This window comes from Budorcas taxicolor, chromosome 2 (assembly GCF_023091745.1).
Source record: "Budorcas taxicolor isolate Tak-1 chromosome 2, Takin1.1, whole genome shotgun sequence".
Lineage (NCBI taxonomy): Eukaryota > Metazoa > Chordata > Mammalia > Artiodactyla > Bovidae > Budorcas > Budorcas taxicolor.
The window spans coordinates 41,496,011-41,517,558 of NC_068911.1; the positions used below are offsets into that span (position 1 = coordinate 41,496,011).

The 21,548-nt window shown below is 52.5% G+C and overlaps 2 protein-coding genes across 2 annotated transcripts; one reads left to right on the forward strand and one right to left on the reverse strand.

Annotated features, from left to right (window-relative positions):
* Window positions 1-6,166: 6,166 nt before the first annotated feature.
* On the reverse strand, window positions 6,167-7,715 carry FAHD1 (fumarylacetoacetate hydrolase domain containing 1). The gene has a single exon (XM_052663473.1). The coding sequence runs from the start codon at window positions 7,502-7,504 to the stop codon at window positions 6,839-6,841; it is 666 nt and encodes a 221-aa protein (XP_052519433.1). The 5' UTR covers window positions 7,505-7,715; the 3' UTR covers window positions 6,167-6,838.
* A 184-nt stretch (window positions 7,716-7,899) lies between these two features.
* On the forward strand, window positions 7,900-19,902 carry HAGH (hydroxyacylglutathione hydrolase). The gene is made up of 9 exons (XM_052660181.1): window positions 7,900-8,020; window positions 10,448-10,620; window positions 11,126-11,190; window positions 13,156-13,273; window positions 14,360-14,468; window positions 15,159-15,262; window positions 15,781-15,882; window positions 19,152-19,231; window positions 19,638-19,902. Exons 1-9 carry the CDS (start codon window positions 7,945-7,947, stop codon window positions 19,735-19,737), a joined length of 927 nt encoding a protein of 308 aa, XP_052516141.1. The 5' UTR covers window positions 7,900-7,944; the 3' UTR covers window positions 19,738-19,902.
* Window positions 19,903-21,548: the final 1,646 nt, after the last annotated feature.

Consider the following 21,548-nt stretch of genomic DNA (forward strand, 5'->3'; position numbering starts at 1 on the left):
AATTGATGCTTTTGAACTGTGGTATTGGACAGTCCCTTGAACTGCAAGGAGATCCAACCAGTCAATCCTAAAGGAAACCAACCTTGAATATTCTTTGGAAGGACTGATTGAAGCTGAAGTTCTAATACTTTGACCACCTGGTATGAAGAACTGACTCATTGGAAAAGACCTTGATGCTGGGAAAGACTGAAGGCAGGAAGAGAAGGGGACAACAGAGGATGAGATGGTTGCATGGCATCACCATGTCATGATTGATGGACATGAGTTTGAACAAGCTCCAGGAGTTGGTGATGGACAGGGAAGCCTTGCGTGCTGCAGTCCAAGGGGTCGCAAAGAGTCGTACATGACTGAGCAACTGAACTGAACTGAGGACTAAATGAGTTAGTGTATGTAAAATGCTTAGACTCAAGCACTTAGTATATAATCAGTAAGTATCAGTAATATAAATCGAGGTATAGCAATATAATATGTCGAGGTATAGCAATTTCATTGGCATTCATATGTGGCGATATATTTGTTGTATTAAGTCTATTCTGCTTTAACAGCTTGAATTTTAGACTACAATTACTTTTCTGTCCCTTTAGAATGAAAGAAGATTTTAACATATGAATTAACTGTATTGCAAAGAAATATAAAACTTCCTTGAAACCAGATACTGAACCAGCATCTACACCAAAGATGTGCCCAACAGATGTTAAAGAGATAACTGTGTATAAACACATGAAAAGATGTCAGCTTCACTATTTTAAAAAATATTTATTGATTTATTTATTTTTGGCTGCGCTGGGTCTCTTTGGCTGCATGCAGGCTTCCTCTAATTCTGGCAAGTGGAGGCTACTCTTCGTTGCAGTGCACTGCGGTGGCTTCTCTTGTGGCACTCAGGCTCCAGGCATGTGGCTCAGTAGTTGCGTCACAGAGGCCCAGGTGCTCCTCAGCATGAGGCAACCTCCCAGACGAGGGATCAAACTAGCGTCCCCTGCACTAGCAGGTGGACTTCCAACCACTGGACCACCAGGGAAATTCCAGTTTCCCTATTAATCAAAGAAATACAAATTTAAAAGACCACAGCCACAATACCCAGTGTTGACTAAGGTGTGGGCAAAAAGGTTTTCTTTAACACTCTTGTCAAGTACAAATTTTTATATCCTTTCCTCTAGGCAATTGGGCAAAAAGTATCAAAATGTAAAGTACAAACTATTTAATCAATTTCACTACTAAGACTTTTCCTAAGGAAATAAACAAGTGTAAACTGTTGTGTATGGAGGATATTCCTTGCATCATTGTTTCTAGCAGCAAAGCATTAGAAACCTGTGTAACATCTAGAGGAGTATTGGGCTCCACCCAGATGTCTGGTAGGCACCTAACCCTCAACTTCTATGAAGGTTGGAGAACTACCCTGGGGGGAGTTACAGGAGAAGTGAAAATTGAAAGTGAACTGGTTAGTCATTCCGTGTCAGACACTTTGAGACCCTGTGGCACACAAGGTGAGGGGTGGGAGGAGAGAGAATGAACATAGCAAATGTCAGCTATTGTTGAATTTAATGCAGGGTATATGGAGTTTGTTGCATTAGTCTCTCAATTTCATAGTAGGTTTAAGTTTATTCAAAATAAAAGTTGAGGAAAACGTACTTTCTGAGTATTAGGACTATTGCGATTTTACCAACATCAGGAATTGTGAGAACTGGTGTCTCTTTTTGTTTCTTGCAGCCAGGGAGTTTGTGTGCTGCACCTGCAATGCTGATAGCAACCGTCTGTGACAAAGCTTGTGCCACCACTGGAGTGAACACTGATACTGGGGGGCTCTGTACATTCTCTGGGAGCTGGCTTGTCCACCCAAGGGGCCACATGCAGACACTACTCCTGCCGTACCTTTAGCTTGCTTTCAGATCTGTCAGCTTTGGTAGACTTGATTCGGTTGGACCTTGTATCTGATAGTTTTACTAATAAACTCTCAATAAAAGCACACCCTTGATTCAGCTCTTTTTGGCTAGGTTCCCAAACTACATGGGAACCTAGTCAAAGGACAAAGTCTATTAATACTTTCTGGCTTCTTCTGGTTATTAAGGTTCTGTGTGCTCATGCATGCTCAGTCACTTCTGACTCTTTGCGACCCCACAGACTGTAGCCTATCAACCTCCTCTGTCCAGAGAATTTTCCAGGCAAGGATACTGGAGTGGGTTGCCATTTCCTACTCCAGGGTATCTTCCTGACCCAGGGATTGAACCCGTGTCTCCTGCCTTGGCAGGCGGATTCTTTACTACTGAGTCCCTGGGATGCCTCCTTAGCCAAAGGGAACAACTACCAGCAAACACCCTCTTCCAACAACACAAGAGAAAACTCTACATATGGACATCACCAGATGGTCAACACCGAAATCAGATTGATTATATTCTTTGCAGCCAAAGATGGAGAAGCTCTACAGAGTCAGCTCAAACAAGACCAGGAGCTGACTGTGACTCAGATCATGAACTCCTTATTGCCAAATTCAGACTTAAATTGAAGAAAGTAGGGAAAACCACTAGACCATTCAGGTATGACCTAAATCAAATCCCTTATGATTATACAGTGGAAGTGAGAAATAAATTTAAGGGCCTAGATATGATAGATAGAGTGCCTGATGAACTATGGATTGAGGTTCGTGACATTGTACAGGAGACAGGGATCAAGACCGCCCCCATGGAAAAGAAATGCAAAAAAGCAAAATGGCTGTCTGGGGAGGCCTTACAAATAGCTGTGAAAAGAAGAGAAGCGAAAAGCAAAGGAGAAAAGGAAAGGTATAAATATCTGAATGAAGAGTTCCAAAGAATAGCAAGAAGAGATAAGAAAGCCTTCCTCAGCAATCAATGCAAAGAAATAGAGGAAAAGAACATAATGGAAAAGACTAGAGATCTCTTCAAGAAAATTAGAGATACCAAGGGAACATTTCACGCAAAGATGGGCTCGATAAAGGACAGAAATGGTATGGACCTAACAGAAGCAGAAGATATTAAGAAGAGGTGGCAAGAATACATGGAAAAACTATACAAAAAGATCTTCAAGACCAAGATAATCACGATGGTGTGATCACTCACCTAGAGCCAGACATCCTGGAATGTAAAGTCAAGTGGGCCTTAGAAAGCATCACTATGAACAAAGCTAGTGGAAGTGATGGAATTCCAGTAGAACTATTTCAAATCCTGAAAGATGATGCTGTGAAAGTGCTGCACTCAATATGCCAGCAAATTTGGAAAACTCAGCAGTGGCCACAGGACTGGAACAGATCAGTTTTCATTCCAATCCCAAAGAAAGGCAATGCCAATGAATGCTCAAACTACCGCACAATTGCTCTCATCTCACATGCTAGTAAAGTAATGCTCAAAATTCTCCAAGCCAGGCTTCAGCAATACGTGAACCGTGAACTTCCAGATGTTCAAGCTGGTTTTAGAAAAGGCAGAGGAACCAGAGATCAAATTGCCAACATCCGCAGGATCATCCAAAAAGCAAGAGAGTTCCAGAAAAATATCTATTTCTGCTTTATTGACTATGCCAAAGCCTTTGACTGTGTGGATCACAATAAACTGTGGAAAATTCTGAAAGAGATGGGAATACCAGACCACCTGACCTGACTCTTGAGAAACCTATACGCAGGTCAGGAAGCAACAGTTAGAACTGGACATGGAACAACAGACTGGTTCAACCAAATAGGAAAAGGAGTATGTCAAGGCTGTATATTGTCACCCTGCTTATTTAACTTATATGCAGAGTACATCATGAGAAGTGCTGGGCCGGAAGAAGCACAAGCTGGAATCAAGATTGCCGGGAGAAATATCAATAACCTCAGATATGCAGATGACACCATCTTTATGGCAGAGAGTGAAGAGGAACTAAAAAGCCTCTTGATGAAAGTGAAAGAGGAGAGTGAAAAAGTTGGCTTAAAGCTCAACATTCAGAAAACGAAGATCATGGCATCTGGTCCCATCACTTCATGGGAAATAGATAGGGAAACAGTAGAAACAGTGTCAGACTTCATTTTTTTGGGCTCCAATATCACTGCAGATGGTGACTGCAGCCATGAAATTAAAAGACGCTTACTCCTTGGAAGAAAAGTTATGACCAACCTAGATAGCATATTGAAAAGCAGAGACATTACTTTGCCAACAAAGGTCCATCTAGTCAAGGTTATGGTTTCTCCACTGGTCATGTATGGATGTGAGTTGGACTATGAAGAAAGCTGAGCGCTGAAGAACTGATGCTTTTGAACTGTGGTGTTGGAGAAGACTCTTGAGAGTCCCTTGGACTGCAAGGAGATCCAACCAGTCCATTCTGAAGGAGATCAGCCCTGGGATTTCTTTGGAAGGAATGATGCTAAAGCTGAAACTCCAGTACTTTGGCCACCTGATGCGAAGAGTTGACTCATTGGAAAAGACTCTGATGCTGGGAGGGATTCGGGGGCAGGAGGAGAAGGGGACGACCGAGGATGAGATGGCTGGATGGCATCGCTGACTCGATGTATGTGAGTCTGAGTGAACTCTGGGAGTTGGTGATGGACAGGGAGGCCTGGCATGCTGCGATTCATGGGGTTGCAAAGAGTCAGACACGACTGAGTGACTGAACTGACTGACCAGCAAATAGTTAAAGACGACCTCAGCGGCCAGAAACGGAGGCCTGACTTCACAGCAAGCAGTCACTGAAAATAGTTCAGAAATGTGCCAACATGGGAAGACAGTTATGACAGATAGTGGGAAAGGTTAGAAAACTGTATGGCATGAACAAATTCTATTTAAAAGATCACAATTGCATCTGCAGATTTGGAAGAATGCACACCAAATGCTTAACTTTGGACCATCTCTGGGTGTATGGAATTTAGGGTGTTCTGGTTTTTTGGCTTATGCATAATTTCTGAATCTTCTATTAAAAATATCTATTGCAAAAAAAAAAAATATCTATTGCTTAAGCATTTTAAAAAGAAATCTTATTAAAAGATAAAAGGGAGTTCCCCGGTTGCCTAGTGGTTAGAGTTCTGGGCTTTCACTGCTATATCTCAGATGCAGTCAAAAACAAAAAAGATAAAGGAAGATTGTTGTTATTGTTCAGTCGCTAAATTATGTCCAACTCTGGGTGAAGAGGAAAGAAGATAGTGTGATGTTTTAAAAACAAATCCAACTCTGACACTTCCTGATAATGAATTATAAATTGGGGCTTTCAGAAGACCTAAATGTTTGAACTTTTTAATATATCTACTTCAAAGATGCAGCCTGCAGTGTGGTCACAACTTTAGGTTTTCCACACTTAGAATGGAAAAACAAGGTCCTAGTGTATAGCACAGGGAACTTTATCCAATCTCCTGGGATAAACCATAATGGAATATATACATAAGTAAATCTGAAGCACTTTGCTGTATAGCAGAGATTGGCACAACATTATGAATCAACTATATGCTAAAAAATGGGGGGAAAAAAGACTTCAGGTTTCCGTCTTGGGATGGCTGTGTTACATTGTGGCTCTGCCACTTCAGGCTGGCTAATCTCTGTCTCTGTAACAGGGATGGTAGTAATAGTACCAACCTCACAGCTTTGTTGAGGATTAAATACTACAGAGAAAACTGTTGGCATGGTGCCTAGTAGTACTAAGTGGTCAATAAGCGTTAGGAGCCAGCAGGTGCCTTCTGTTGAGGCTAACAGCAGGAGCCCCTGCCTAAGCCTAAAGGACTCCACTGGGCACTCTGACAGCTGTGCACCTCACCTAGTATTTTGCAGAGAAGGGTGTGTGAGTGCTCAGTTGTGCCTGACTCTTTGCGACCCCATGAATTGTAGCCTGCCAGGCTCCTTTGTCCATGGGATTCTCCAGGCAAGAGTACTGGAGTGGGTTGCCATACCCTCCTCTAGCGGATCTTCTCCAACTACGGATCCAACCCATGTCTCCTGCGTTAGCAGGCAGATCCTTTACCACTGAGCTACCTGGAAAACCCAGAGAAGGGAGCAGGGGAAAGTAAAAGCAGCACTCCCAGGCCATTTTACTTCCCTGAAGCTTCCTTATCACTGGGTATGAGGTACAGGTGCTGATCAACTCTGTTAATAAAGCATAGCGCTCAGGAAACCAAAGGCCAAAGACCAAGGTCTGAAGCTCCTTAGTGAGGATGTGTCCCTCATAACCACTACTGGGGGGAAAAAGTACACTTTTAGACCACACAAACAATAGCATATTTATTTAGGAAACAACAGTTTCAAAATTATCCCCCAAACTCAGACTCTATGGGCCAGAATACACACCCTAACTAAATGAGTGAGGTCTTCATTAATTGCTCACTTATTAAATAAAACTTTAAGTTAACCGACTATGTGGAGTAGTGTTTCCTCCATATTTCTGTGATAAGAATCACTTGGAGTGCCAGAGATTGAGTCCATTAAATAACACATTGTGCCTGGGATGGTCCAGTAATTGGAAATTTTTATTTTTACAAATACCTCCCAATGGTTTTCATGATCATAAAGGAACTTTAGGAAACACTGATGAAACGTGTTTTTCCACCTCCTTTGCAGATTTTAAGCCTTGAACACGTGGTCCTTGAGCGACCCACTGAAAAGTCTAATCCAGTCCAGTTTTAGAAAAAGAAAGTAAGTCTTTTGAACATCTTGACTTTGTTTCCTAGGAGACACTGTTTCTCATTTCCATTTCTAGCCCAGCGCTTCTAAAGGTCAGGTTTTCTCCGAGGGTCCATCTTCCTCGGGTTGAGGCATATCAATCATTTTTAAAAATTGGTTTCTTCTTAAAGGATTGTCACGTTTAATTAAATAACCGTTGCTTGCTTTTGTCTCTCATTTCCTTTCCCCCTGAAACGTATGTTAAAAAGTTAGGGTGCTCAATATTCTGGCCTCTCCACCTTGAACTTCATACTGAGGACGCCATGTATGCCAGCCTGGATCTCATCATTTTCTTTAACGGGTCCCACTCCCTTTGGCGTCCCGGTCAAGATAATATCTCCTTCTTCCAAGGTCATGATCTTAGAAACGTAGCTGATGATGTAGGGGATGGAAAAAATCATGGAGGATGTCTCACCCTCCTGCCTGAGTTCGCCGTTGACCTTGAGCCAGAGCTTCAGGTTGTGAGGGTCACGGATCTTCTCTTTGGGCACGAAGGCACTGACCGGGCAGGAGGCCGTGAAACTCTTGGCCAGAGTCCATGGCAGCCCCTTCTTCTTGCACTCGTCTTGCACGTCCCTGGCGGTCATGTCCAGGCACAGGGCATAGCCGGCCACGTAGTCCATGGCCGCGGCCTCCGGGACGGCGCAGCAGCGCTTGCCCATCACCACGGCGAGCTCGAGCTCGTGGTGCAGGTTGCGGGTGTAGGCGGGCACGAGCACCGGCGAGCCCTCGGGGGCGTAGGCGGTGGACGGCTTCAGGAAGAGCACCGGCTCGCTGGGCGCGGCGCTCTGCATCTCCCGAACATGGTCCGCGTAGTTCCGGCCCACGCACACGATGTTCTTCCCCCACTCCCAGAAGCGGGACAGCGGCCTGCTGGCGGCCATGCTCCTGCCTGCTGCCTGGAGTCACGTCGACCCTGCCAGGCCGGCCACTGACGCCGACGGCTAGCAAGTGAGGACCAATTACCTCGGGCGCCAGGCCGCGGACTCCGCCGGGTGCCTGGAAGTCGCGACGCTCGTCCTGTAGGCAGCGGCTGTCCAGTGGCTGCCCGGGGGCTGCCGGGCCCCGTCCCCGCAGAGAGGCGGAGGCTGGAGCAGGTGCCTCCCGGATCGCCCTCAGGTCCTCAGCGGGGCAGGGTCAGGTGTGGACGCGGGCGCTGATTGGCCGGGGGACGGGGCGAGCGGCGGACACGGGCTGGGACGCGGGCGCTGATTGGCTGGGGGCGGGGCGGCGGGCGCTGATTGGCCGCGGTGTGTAGACGCCGGCGGGTGCAGCCCGCCTCTCGCGTCGCAGCCGCCGCCGCCGCCTGCCTGCCGCCCCGGTCATGGTGCTGGGCCGCGGGCTGCTCGGCCGCTGGAGCGTCGCTGAGCTGGGAGCCGCCTGCGCTCGTCTCGGCCTGGGTAGGTGGGCCGGGGCGGGGCTGACGCGGGGCCAGGAAGGCCCGGGCGCCCAGGAGCTGGCCTGTCAGGGCCCTGGGACAGGGCAGCCGGCCCGCGGAGGCGAGGCGAGCCGCCCGACCGGCGTCGTAGTCGGGCTAACGGCGGTTGGGCCGGTCGCGCTCCCTGAGGTGGTCCAGCGCGGGGCCCGCACGGGCGGGGCCGCCGTGGCTGACGATGTTTTTTACTGACACAGGATTGTAAGCCCTCGCTGACGCCGGCGGGCAGGCCGATTGGGGTCGAGCAAAGGCCGCCCAACAGTTGAGTCAGTCTCTGAGAGGGCTGAAGACAGAGTGGGGTAACTTGTCAGTTGGGGGGTGTTGACGGAGTTGTGCTAGGTAAGGAAATGTGTGTTGCGGGGACGCTCGGGAGGGCCCCTGCTGGGGACCCCTGCTTTCCCGGGGTCTGCCTGGCAGCCAGCGAGCGCCCCGGTCCTCCCGGACTGCGGTTGTCGAGGACTCCCCCACACGCATCCGCCCCCGCTAGCCCATGCAAGCCCCGCACTTCTGAAGCCCTGGGGCGATGCACCAGGGCCTGAATCCGCACGGCGTGCGTGCTGTGTGTGCTCCACGAAGTGGATCCTGGCTTTTCACATGAACTGTGGCCGGCGAGTTGCTGGACCCTTGCCCTCCCTAGTTCTCCTATCCCGGCCTCTAAAACGGGAGGCGTTGGACGGCCTGACCTCCTGGGCCCTGATCGGACAGCTGTCAGATTCGATTTTCACCCTATTACCTCTTGCTTGCTTAAAATATTTTGACCTTGGTTTTGAAATCGCGGTTTATTTCCTGATACCTTATCAGGCTGATGTAGCAATAAGGGTGGTAGCTGAGATTTTGGAGCAGTGAGCTGAGTGACCACGCGGCCCTGGGTGGGGAGAAGGAGCAGGTGGAAGCCCTCCTTGGCCACGTCCAGACCTCACCCAGAGCAGAGGGTGGCTGGAGTGCATGGTGTGTCACCGTATCTAAGGAAAGAGCTGGGTTTTTCCATGTAGGGACCCGTTAAAGGGTCAGCTGAGTTTCTGTGTTAGGAGGCAGACAGGTGGTGGAAATGGGACTGGAGGGGATCAGCAGGAGTGTGGCTGCCTCATTCAGAGGGTGCTCAGCCCTCTGCTGTGGTGAGGAAGGAGCTTCCCAGGTCCAGAGAAGCCGGACGCCGTGTGTCTCAAGACTCGGCCCTGACTCTGCTTCGTAGTCCTCCTGGGGCTCAGATTCTGAATACTGGGGCTGAGAGCAGGTGGCATAGCCCAGAAACCCAATTGTAGAAAAATAGGTTTTCTTGCCGAGCCTGAGGAGAAGGGGCTGGATAAAGCCCAACTGGTTGTCACACCTCTGTGTCCCTTAACGCTGCAGTTCAGGCAGTTCACTGGGCATGGCAGATGACTGCGAACTCTGCATCAGAGGTGTCCTGTCAGTCAGCCAGTCAGTCTGTCTGTTAGTCAGTATGTCACTCAGCCATTCTGTCAGCCAGCCAGTCAGTCAGCTAGTCAGCCAGTTAGCCAGTCAGCCAGCCAGTCAGCCAGCCAGTCAGTCAGCCAGTCAGCCAGTCAGTCAGCCAGCCAGTCAGTCAGTCAGTCAGTCAGTCAGTGTGTCGATGCCGCCCACTTTCTGGATCCCTTTCTTGGAGAGGCCCCATCCTAGCACCTACCAGACTAAATAGGGGTTTCGTTGTGGAAAGTATTTTGGCCCCTGTCTCTGGGGCACAGGATGCTTTTGCCCTGTGGTCACTCTCAGCCCACCCTGGCTGCCTCCTTTGCCTCAGTTGGACAGTGGCACACTTGAATCTCAAACAGATGTGGCCAGCTCTCCCATATCTCAGGCTGTGCGGGAGGGGTTTTATGCATCATCCAGATTTCAAGTCCCTGCCATTCGAGAATCTGCTTTTCTTCTCTGGCGCATGACCTGAGAAGGGCTGTGAGTCGCTGCAGGGGACTCAGGCTTCCTTAGCTCGCAGAGATGTAGAAGAGCCCGCCTGGCACTTTCACTCTGGGTTTCCCTCTTTGTGGTCTTTCTCTGAATCAGGTGTGAAGAACCCCAGAGCTGACTGTAGGTGCCTCTCGCAGAGGTTTGAATTGCAGTCACGCTGGCTGTCGTGTCCTTTTAGAGCCCTCGAGAAAGAAAAGAGGGACCCTAAGTGTGAAAGAGCCATTTTCCACGAATAGGAACATGAGCCGTGTTCTGTATTCTCCTTGTGGAAGTGGTTAATGAGGGTATCCTCCTCTTTTCTAAGAAAACTTAGAAAACCTCTCATGCCCAGGCTGCGCACATTGCATCCCTGGGATCTTGCTTCCGCGGACGTCTGTCCTGCGGGGCTGAGGAGCCGAGTGCTGTCTTTGAAGTCTCGGCCCAGCGTGGCCTCATGTGGACGCTGACTGGAACTGCACTTTGTCTTCAGGTCCAGCCCTGCTGGGAAGCCTCCACCACTTGGGTTTAAGGAAGAGCTTGACCGTGGATCAGGGCACCATGAAGGTGGAGTTATTGCCTGCTCTGACCGATAATTACATGTACCTGCTCATTGATGAGGACACCAAGGAGGCGGCCATTGTGGATCCGGTGCAGCCCCAGAAGGTGGGAGGCCAGGCCCAGGACCCCTTTTCTGTCTCATGATGAGTTTGATAACCCAGGGCCCTTGCAACCCGGCCAAAGCTAAACAGAAATTAACCCATTTGGTTTTTGAAAAAGCAAATAGTGTCCCACCACTCAGTTATCAGGGCAAAGGAGCAGTGAGGGGCTGGAGGCCACCAAAGGCTTTGGTGTGGAGAGGAAGGGCTCCTGTGTGCAGAGAACCTGGGCAGGAGAGGCAGGGGCCCTTCCAGTGCCGCCTCCTCCTCCAGGCTTTGTGCTCCTCGGCACTGCCTTCAGGGGGTGGTCTTGGCTGGAGGGGCTTGGAGAGGTCGTGCGCGGCCTGAACTGCCCTGCGGATCACGAGAAAAGGCCTCCTTGTTGCCCTGCCCTCCTGGAGTCCGGGCAGGTGGGCCAGCTCCCTGGGCAGCCCTACCTGCAGGCTGATGGATGGGCTGGGACTGGGGCTGGGGCGTGACGGGCCTGTGTGCTGCTGCCTATTTGGTTGCAGGTGGTGGAAACGGTGAGGAAGCATGGCGTGAAGCTGACCACAGTGCTCACCACCCACCACCACTGGTGAGTGCTCCGGGGCTCAACCTTCTCTGTGCCAGCAGGGCCCCTGGGCCTCGCAGCTGTGCTGCGCATGCCCCAAGGAGGAGCGTCCACCGGGCGGGTGGGCCGGGGTGTGCAGGTTCCTGGGGGACCCCCACGGGGGCCCTGGCAGCCCTTCTCCCCTCTATAGCTGTGAGCTGAGGGTCAGCCCCAGCGGGGCTCTGACGGGGCTTCTGGGCACCTGCCTCTGTGCTGCTGCCCCACGTCCCTCAGGCCTGGTGACTCGGGGGCCCTGAGGGCAGAGGCTCAAGCCAGGGTCCTGGGGCCGTGGCTGAGCCTCTAGCAACATCTTCGCAAGCTCTTGAGCTTGTGTGGTGGGAAGCTGGCCTCGATGTTGGAGAATAAACTGGTCTACACATTAGTGTTTTTGAAAATCAAGCTGTCATTTTTGAAGAGTTTGTGATTTTTTAGATACTTGAAAGCTAAAGGATGGAAAAAGCTCTGATGTTTGGGTCTTAGGCCTAGAGTTGCCTGCCCAGGGCCCTACTGAAACTTTTGAGGCTCTTCAAAGCTAGGAAAAAAATCTTTACTTGGCTCTGAATATTCTTTTCCAAATAACTGCCCAAGGGCAGCGAGCATCTTTGAACCTGCTCCTGTGGTGCTTGGCCGAGCTCGGGGCGTGTCCGGGGGTAAAGGGAGGCCTTCCGACATCTGTGGGAGTGTCGTGTGGATTTGGTTGGCTAGAGTCTGTTAAGTGTTGGAAACTTGTTGGGTGATGTAACTGCAGACCTTTGGGGTGGCTGAGCCTCTGGGGCCTCAGGCATTACTTCCTGATTTAGGGGCTCAGGCCTGCGGTGGCTCCTGGGTGCCCTGTGGCTGCTCTCGGGAGCTCCGCCCGGTGTGGCCTCCGTGGGCTGCGGGGCCTCCGCCTCCCAACTTCTCCCAGTGTGACTTTCTGAAACTGAGCAACCTCCGCATCACACGTGGCTTTTCCCACATTGGGGTGTCTTACAAACTAAACCAGGACCCAGACTGAGCTGCAGGGTGTGGCCCGTGCCACCCTGCCACTTACAGGCGGCGTTTCCCAGGCTAGCACTGTGTGTGCTTCGCGGTTGACTCAGCCTGCGGGTATCAGCCCGACAAGGAGGGCCAAGGGTGGCCTGCTCTTATCTCAGAGCCCCGCTGTTGCCGGGCCTGTGGGTGAGTGTGTAGTGAGGAGCAGGTGTGCCCTGGCGATTGGAAAGCCCCCGCCTCAGCCTGGAAAGGCTAAGCTTCAGGCGCAGGACACCCCGGCCCTGCCCTGTGTTCAGGGCCCCGCAGGGCTTGTCCTGGTGTGTTTCTCCCCCAGCAAGGCCGCGGCATGGAGCTCTTCTCTTGAACTGGGTGGTGTGGGGAGCTCCTGTGTGCGTGACCAGGGGGTGCCTTGCCGCTGGCTGCACCATTGAGCCTCCTGGGGAGGTCGTTCTGAGCTGGCCTATCCCTCGGTGACACTGCCCCTGGCAGCTGGGTGGTAGTGGTTTAGATCTGCTCGGAGTGGGCCTGTCTGGGCTGTGAATCAGAGTCACCTGACAGCTTTTCAAACTCAGCCTGCAGGGCATGCCCCAGGCTCAGGGCATCAGGGTGCCCAGGGCATCAGCGCGTGCGGCTAGGGGTCAGGCCTCACTGTTCCCAGACCCTAGGTGACTCTGGTGCACCTGGAGTCTGGGAGCCGGGGGCACAAGGGTCGTTCAGGGTGTGCAGTTTGCTTCATCTGCTCCAGAAGCTTCTGCCGCAGCACGGAGGGGGCATGGCAGGGGCCTCTCATGGGGATGGGGTGTCTGAGAATGTTCTTCTCAGCAGAGCCAAATGATGGACGAGAACAGGAAGGTGTGTTTTTACTTCAGAGAAACATAATTGGGCAAAATAAAAACTCCGTTTGGTCGTGGTGTGGAAGTGGGCACACCCTCTGTGTATCAGCAGCAGCCCCAGCTCCCCCTTTCTGACCTCCAGGGACCATGCTGGCGGGAACGAGAAGCTGGTCAAGCTGGAGCCTGGGTTGAAGGTGTATGGGGGTGATGACCGGATCGGGGCCCTGACTCACAAGGTCACACACCTGTCCACACTGCAGGTGAGGAGGGACCGACAGCAGGGCTCAGGTGTGGTCCTGCCGGGCTCCAGGCTCCAGGCCCTGTGCCCGCCACCTCTGGCAGTCCCCTGGCTCTCCCCAGGGACCCAGACGGGCACTGAGGGCTCAGCTGTGGAGACAGCCCAGCCTGCACACAGGCGGACGTGCTCCAGGGCCTGCCTGGCCTGCATAGTCCCTCTGCCGAGAGTCTGGCGAGCAGGTCAGTGTGCAGATGGTGATTGGCCGAGGGAGAAGCGGAGGCATGGCTTTGAGATGCCTGGCGGTTCAGTCGCTCAGTCGTGTCCAACTCTTTGTGACCCCATGGGCCGTAGCCCGCCTTCTGTCCATGGCCTTCTCCAGGCAAGAATACCAGAGAGGGTTGCCACTTCCTCCTCCAGGGGATCTTCCCGACCCAGGGGTCGAATCCAGGTCTCCTGCCTCGCAGGCAGACGCCTTACTGACTGAGCCACCAGGGAGCCCTTGCGGCGCCCGGAGACGCTGAAGCGCAGACTCCGTGGAGTCCTCGTTCACATCAGCGGTGCATTTCCTGGGAGAGGGTGACAGTGAGGTCATGGGGAGGGTGGCCTTTGCTCAGGAGAGGCAGCTGGGGCGTCTGGGCAGCACATCAGGACGTGTGTGGACTGCAGCTGCCGCACAGGTGGGCCTGTTAGCATTTGGTGAGCCAGGTAGAGGGCACACAGAAACATCATTTCAGTTTTGGGCAGGTTAGAAAGTAAAGACTGGGGCTGGGGTGGAAGTGGAGAAGGGAACAATAGGCCAAGCAAACAAGAGAAAACCGTCTTCCCTGCAAGATGCCTGGAGCCGACTTGGCCTAGCTTTGAGGAGACAATAAGATCAGCCCTCTGGTTGGGCACACCAGCAAGCACCGGCCTTTGGGGGGTCTCTGCACCTCCAGGCCTGGGTCCCGTGGTCACCAGCAAGTCCTGCCCTCGCGGGGTGGAGCAGCGTCAAGCCCCATCGCCCTTGATGGCAGCTCGTGCCGGGGGGCTGGCGCAGTCTGGGAGAACCTGTGGGCCTGCAGACAGGCCTCCCGCACGCAGGGACACAGGCCGGTGTGCTCTGTTTCAGGTGGGGTCTCTCCATGTCAAGTGCCTGTCGACGCCGTGTCACACTTCTGGACACATCTGTTACTTTGTGACCAAGCCCAACAGTCCCGAGCCACCCGCTGTGTTCACAGGTGAGTGCAGAGTGCTCAGGTGTGAGCTGCGGGGCCTGGTGTTTTCTGTAAACCTCTGGGCAGAGTAGAGAGCGTGTCCTGCCAGGCAGACTGTGCTGAGCTCTGTGTGGACCCCAGTGTTTGGGGTAGAGCCTGGGCCTCGGCGCAAACACACCCAGGGGCCAGGCAGCCCTGGTGGGCACTGGGCAGAGTGTCCCCTCCCGGCCAGGCTTCCGTCCTACCTCCAGGGCCCCTGGGAGCTGTGGTCCTGTGTGAGGGGTCCCTGGAGGGTCCAGGCGGGGCCAGTGAGATTGTGGGTCTGGCAGGACGGTGCTGGCTGTCAGAATTTAGGGGTCACAGGATGGCCTGGCCTGGGAGGGGCTGCTGGGAAGGTGGGGAGAAACTTGTGTTTGGTGGGTGGTCTGAGAGCCAGGGCTAATAAGAATGGGCAGTGAGGGGAGCAGCTGGGCTTGCGTCTGAGCAGCTGCTTGGGGCCTGGTGGGGCCAGTCAGTGTGGGGGGAGGTTAAAGGTGTGGAGAGGGTGGCACCCAGACTTGGGGGCTGGGCCCTGTCGGGTGGGGGGCAGGTCCGGGGCTGTGGCTGGGTCAGCACAGGGGGCAGAGAGGGGCCTGGCCGTGGAGCTGAGCAGCAGCCCTAACGGGGGCGTGCGTGGCCGGCAGCCCCCTAGCTCCACGCTGTCCTGCCTCGCAGGTGACACCTTGTTTGTGGCCGGCTGTGGGAAGTTCTATGAAGGGACAGCGGATGAGATGTACAAAGCCCTGCTCGAGGTCCTGGGCCGGCTCCCTCCAGACACGGTAGGCAGTGTCCTGTTTGCTCGCCAGTGGCAGCAAGACCCTCACCTCCTGCTGAGCCCTTGGGCCAGCTCCCCACCCCTGGGGTCTCTCAAGCCTTCCTGCATTGGGAGGAGCAGGACAGTAGAAGCATTGCTTCTGGAAGCATGTTTTTTTCCTTAAATGTACTTTTTATTGTCATTTAACATACACGCCTGCAATGCAGGAGACATGGGTTCAGTCCTTGGGTTGGGAAAATCCCATGGAGATGGAATGGCTTACCCACTCCAGAATTCTTACCTGGAGAATCCTATGGATGGAGGAGCCTGGCGGGCTGCAGTCCATGAGGTCGCAAAGGGTCAGACATGACTGAGTGACTAACACACACAGACACGACACACATACAGGATGTGTGCTTATCTTGAGGGACGTCTCGTGGGTGCTGCCCCCGGATGGGCCCGGGCCCCTCACGCCATCTCTGAGGGGCTGGAAGGCGGGTTCACAAGCCTCCTCAGAGCTGGCGTGTTTGGCTCTGTCCTCAGAGAGTGTACTGTGGCCACGAATACACCATCAACAACCTGAAGTTTGCTCGCCACGTGGAGCCCAACAACACCGCCATCCAGGAGAAACTGGCCTGGGCCAAGGTGAGCGGGCTGCAGGCGGGGGGTCCTGTGGGCCGGGCGCCGTGAAGCCGCTTCCCAGGAGCACAGCGCTCGCAGCGTTGGCTCCAGAGCAGGCAGAAAGGGCTCCTCGGGACAGCGGGCAGCAGCAGACCAGGTGGGTTCCAGCCCAATGTGGAGCCAGAGCCCGGGATCTCAAGAGCTGTCTCCTTGAGCTCCTTTCTGACTCGAGGGTCCGGGCTGGGCCTGGGATCCTTATCAGCCAGCAGCCAGGGGAGGCCAAAGCAGCAGGTGCCGGCCAGCCCCTGTCCGCTTGGGGAAGCCACCTTGGAGGCTGCTTGTCTGCAAGGCATTATTCCTGCCTTGGCCCCCAGCGTGCCTCGTGGGTGCCTTCTGTAATTCCCAGATGAAAGATCTTGCACACATTGTCAGATGTGTTCCGAAATAGTTCATGGGTATGGATTTTATTGGAAATGATTATCAAGTCTTTAGAAATATTGATTTTCGTATTTTGATCTTGTGTCCTTGTGACTTTGCTTGACTCAGTCTAGCATCTTTTTCATAGATTCCTTAGCACGTAAGGAATGCCATCAACATTAAGATAGTTTTGTTTCTTCTCTTCCAATATATATTTCGTTATTATTTTGCCTTATTGCACTGGCTAAGATCTTCTGGACAATGTTAAGTGGACATGGTGAGAGTGGACACCTTTGGCTTGTTTCCAGTCTTAGGGGGAAGGCATTCAGTTTTTCACCATGAAGCTAATTGTTTTAGTTGTGAGTTCTTTTAATGTTCTCTTTATCAAGTTGATGAAGTTCACATATATTGCTGGTTTTCTGAGAGTTTTGTCATGAGTAGACGTTGAATTTTGTCTAGTGACTTTTCTTCATCTATTATGTAATCCTTTTTTTCTCCCTTACTCTTACTAATGTGGAGAAGTATATCAGTTGGTTTCAAATGCTGCACCAACCTTGCTTTCTGGACAAACCTTAGTCATGGTGGTGTCTATGAGATGTCGGTCCGTAGTTCTATTTTTCTGCCGTGTCTCTGTCTCATGTGAAGGTGGCGCTGTGGCCACAGGAGAGTTGGCAGTGCCTCCTGCTGTTTACTGAGTGTTTCCGTGGTTATTTCTCCCTTTAGTGTCTGTTAGAATCACTAATGAAGTCTTCTGGACACTGAATTTTTTGTGGAAGGATTTTTTTTTGTTATGAATTGATGTGTTTTTAATTTGTGTAGGGCTGTCAGATTTTCTTCTGGGCTATCTTATCTTGAGTCAGTTTTGTTAGCAACTAGTGTCTTTCAAGGAATTTCATCAAGGTTTTCAAACTTATTGACAGTTTTCATAGATTCCCTTTTTATTTTCAAGCTTGTTGAAGTTTAGTTCACATGTAAGAAATTGCATCTGTTTAAAATGAACTGAGTGAATTTTGACAGATTAAATGACTCCCACTATGTTTAAGACCTAGAACATCTCCACCCGCAAAAGCTTCCTGTCTTGTTTTCTCTGCCTTGCTCCAGGATGCCATTAGAACTTAGTCCACGTTTTCTAGAATTTCATATAAATGAACTATACAGTGTACTCATCTTTTTTTTTTTTTTACCAAGCAGAATAATTTTGAGATTCACTCATGTTGCTGCATGTATCAGTTCATTCCTTTTCATTGCTGAGTGGTATTCCTGTTTGACCATACCACATTTTGCTTATCCATTCACCTGTTATTGGCCATGGTGAATAAAGCTGCTGTGAACATCTCTGGACAGGTCTTTGTGTGACACGTGGTTGTGTTGTTTCATATCCCCACCAGTGGAATAGGAGCGCTCCGGGTGCTCCACACCCTCACTGACCCTTGGCACTGTCAATCTTTTCATTGTAACCATCTTCATGGGCAGGCAGTAGTGTTTCATTGTGGCTTTAATTTGCATTTAATAAATTTAATAACTTATTGTAATAATTTAATAACTTTAATAATTTGCATTTAATAAATTTAATTTCCTTAGTGCATAATAATTTTGACCATCTTTCCATGTGCTTATTGGTCATTGTTTAGTGTTTATTCAGATTTTCTCCCCATTTTAAAAACTTGATTGTCTTCTTGTTGAATAATAGTTTTTTTTTTTAGTTTATTCTAAATACAAGTTCTTTTTCAGATACATGTATTGTGAAGTTTCTCATTCTGTGACTTGCCTTTAACCTTATCAACACTGTCTTTTCCAGAGCAAGAACATTTTTTTTTTCGTTAAATTTTGATGATGTGCAGCGTGTTTTCTTTTGTAGTTCATGCTTTTAATCTCCCATCTAAAAAAGCTTTGCTTTGCCAAGGTCAAAAAAAAAAATCTCCTGTTTTATTTGGGAAGCTTTGTAGTTTCACCTTTTAGATCAGGATGATCTAATCCACCCCCTCCAATATCTGCTAGATGTGCAGTGATCTCCCCTCTTTTATTTGGTTCTACTGGGTCTTAGTTGCTGCTAGAGGGATCTTTAGTTGCAGCATGTGGGATCTAGTTCCCTGACCAAGGATCAAACCCAGGCCCCCCACATTGGGTGTATGGACTCAGCCCCTGGACCACCAGGGAAGCCCCTGGAGGCGTCCTGCTGCCACTGCTCACAGTGTGGGTGGGAGTGAGGGCTCCTGATGGTCAGGAAGCCTGAGCGTGGCTGTCGACAGCGGCTGTCCACTCCTGGGCCCTGTGGCCCTCAGGGTGAGCCCAGCAGTAGAGAGGCAGGGGCTGCGGGGAGGGTGGAGACCCTTAACTATTAACTCTGGCCTTCTTCCTGTAGGCGTTTCTATAGCAGTGAACAGTTGGCCAGGCATCCCCATCTGCATCTTCTCTCCATCTGCCCTGGTCAGTGTTGATCAGGTGCGAGGGCGTCCCGAGTGGAGGTGGCGAGCTGTCTGAGCGCTGTGTGATGACAGCCGCCCTCTGGAGGGTGTCACCCCGGGGAGGGTTCCCGGGAACTGGCTGCCCCACCGTTCTTGGCAGGGAGGTGCTCATGAACCATGTGCTGTCCTGGGGGTGGGGCTGTGCTTTCTGTTTCCTGGCTTTTTGCTGGCTGTGACTTCTGTCATATAAAACATAAGCTTTGTATTAATGACAGAAAGCCCCCCGTCTCCCTGCACCTCTGGGTCGTGGTGACGGCTGGAGCGCTCGTGCCCCTCTCCACGGGCAGGGAAGGGCCTGCGTTCATGTTCACCGTGTGCTCACTGGATCTTCTCAGGCGGACGACGTGTGAAGGCTTGCTCAGCTGTCCCCTTTAGAAGCTTCCACACTAAAGTGGCCTGCTTGTCTTGTAGGAGAAGTACAGCGTCGGGGAGCCCACGGTGCCATCCACCATCGCCGAGGAGTTCACCTACAACCCGTTCATGCGAGTGAGGTGAGGACACGGGCGTCCCTGCTGCACGGCACACTGGGCAGGGTCCACATCCCCGACTCTCCTTAAAGTGCGGCCAGTGAAGCAGATGCTATTTCTTAAAGTGGGCACTATTCTTGGTGCCTTGGAGAGGGTGTGGGTCCTTTCTGACCCTGGGTCGCGATCAGGAAGTGATGAGACTTGTGCCCGGGGCACCTCCACGTGCTGGGTGGTGCCGGACGCCAGCGTGGAGCGGGCATCGCTGGGTCACAGCGGGACTGGCTCGGCCAACACATTTCCCGCCATGGCGAACGCCCAGGCTGTCCGCTGGCTGCCGCAGCCTCCAGGCCCTCTTCTCCCCTGGTGCCTGGGAGGGGCGGTGGGGCCGTGGGTCTGGGTACAGCCTGCAGCCTGGCGCTTGGCTTCACAGGGAGAAGACGGTGCAGCAGCACGCGGGCGAGACGGAGCCTGTGGCCGCCATGAGGGCCATCCGCAAAGAGAAGGACCAGTTCAAGGTGCCGCGGGACTAGCAGCCGTGGGGCCTCCCAGGCATTCAGGTGTGCCAGCTGACTCTCCGGCCAGGACTGCAGGAAGTTCCGTCTCAGTTTAATTTTAAATTAATTGCAGAGCGCTTTGCTTGTGTTATCAAATGTTCTAATGCATATTTATAAGAGAAGAAGTTTAGAAAGTGTTTATTCCCGGGAGCTCTGCTTGCAGAGCATGTGTTGTTGCCGACCTTTCCATGGGCGCCCCTACAGTTGCCGTGTGAAGCCCCCACATGACACTGCAGGAAGAGCTGCCCCCCCTGGCCCCGGTGAAGCCAGCACGCCCTAGTTGGGTTCCCAGAACAAGGCCCCCGTTGGGGTGGGCATGCCCCCTTTTCCTGCCCCTGCAAGCGGACACCTGGCATTGCCACCCCCTCCCCGCCCCTCCCCAGCTGTCCCTAGAGGAGGAGGCCCCCTCTCATGGCTCGTGTCCAGTGTCGGGTGTGTGCTGATGTGCAGTGGGACGCCAGACCGGGCGCAGCATGGGGCGGGTCTGGGCGCCGTCCCTGTGAAGGCCGCCCGTTCTGGGACTCTCCCAGGGGCCAGTTTCTGGTCCCAACTGCTGCAGTGATGCCCCCTTGACGCCTCCTCCAGACGGGTCACGGCACAGCGTGGTTGTCGCCGTCTCCGTGGATCCCTCAGGTCCTGTCTCAGCACAGCCGCCTGTGTGGGCTCCTCTCCAACCACGATGCTTTCTCTGTGGAGACCGAGCTCCCTGGAGACCTGGAGGTGGTTTGCATGGGCCCTCCTGGCGCTCCCCTTGGTTTTGTACCAGCAACTGGACATGTGGGTGCAGGAGCCTCAGGACGTGGGTGCCGTGTCCGTCCCTCCAGGCGGCTGGTGTTGGCAGCCCCTCCCAGGGACTCTGAGCTCCGCCAGCAGCACAGCAATCGCACGGGGGTGAGCACTCCTCCCTGGAACCTGCTGCCAGAGGCCCCTGTGCCCCAGCACCCTGGGCCCGCATCCCTCATCTACAGAAACGTGAGGAGGAACACGCACACCGTCCTGCCCCATCCTCATCCTCCGAGAGCCCAGGGCGCTCAGCAGGGAGCGCTCCTCTTTGCACACTTGTGGTGGCGGTGCTGCCTCCTGGCAGTGGGGAGCGTCTTCACTCCGCCGCGCTGGTGCCCCATGGCCACAGGCCCTGGCGGCGGCTGTGCCAGGGACACAGGGCTTCCTTCTCAGCATCTCCGCTGCGCTCGGGGAACCTGCCCCACGTGCAAAACCTCATCCTCGCTGGTCTGGGGCCACAGAAGGCGCTCTGCAGGCTTCTCATGCATCTGCCTGGCTCCTGACCACCTTCCACACGCTCACTGGCCACTGGGATTTCCTTCCTGGGGCCTGCCTCTGCTCCTAGGTTCCTTCAGTGGTTGCTACCAAGTTTCTCTTACTGATCACTAGGAATCCTTTGTTTAACATCGCATATTTTATGATTTCTTTGTTTCTGTGTTTGCAGTCTTCTAGTTTGTTGCTGGCCGAACTGTCTGGTGTCTGTTAAAGAAATTCTTGATGTTGTCAAATGTATATTTTTTCCTTCATGAAAAATGTTTTTGTGTTTCGCAACCTGTTTAGCAACTCTTTCCCACCTCTGATGCCTCCCTGTAATCTGACCAGTGGCTTCTGGTTTGTGGTTCTTGTTGCCGAGCTGTTTGTGCTGGTGTCTGAGGGATTGATGCCTCACGTCCCTGCCTGTCTGCACCCCTCACCGCCCCAGCGAGCCGGCACCCAAGGGTCCAGCCTGCTCCGCGGCCCTCCATCCCGTCCGTTTGTCCGTCTGTCTGTCTGTCTGTGCTGAC

Bases quoted from the DNA above. Each gene is read 5' to 3' on its own strand.
- FAHD1 (XM_052663473.1), bottom strand. From the start codon at position 7,504: ATGGCCGCCAGCAGGCCGCTGTCCCGCTTCTGGGAGTGGGGGAAGAAC.
- HAGH (XM_052660181.1), top strand. From the start codon at position 7,945: ATGGTGCTGGGCCGCGGGCTGCTCGGCCGCTGGAGCGTCGCTGAGCTG. The intron at 14,469-15,158 runs GTGAGTGCAGAG...CCTGCCTCGCAG, and splicing joins GCCACCCGCTGTGTTCACAG to GTGACACCTTGTTTGTGGCC. The intron at 19,232-19,637 runs GTGAGGACACGG...TTGGCTTCACAG, and splicing joins AACCCGTTCATGCGAGTGAG to GGAGAAGACGGTGCAGCAGC.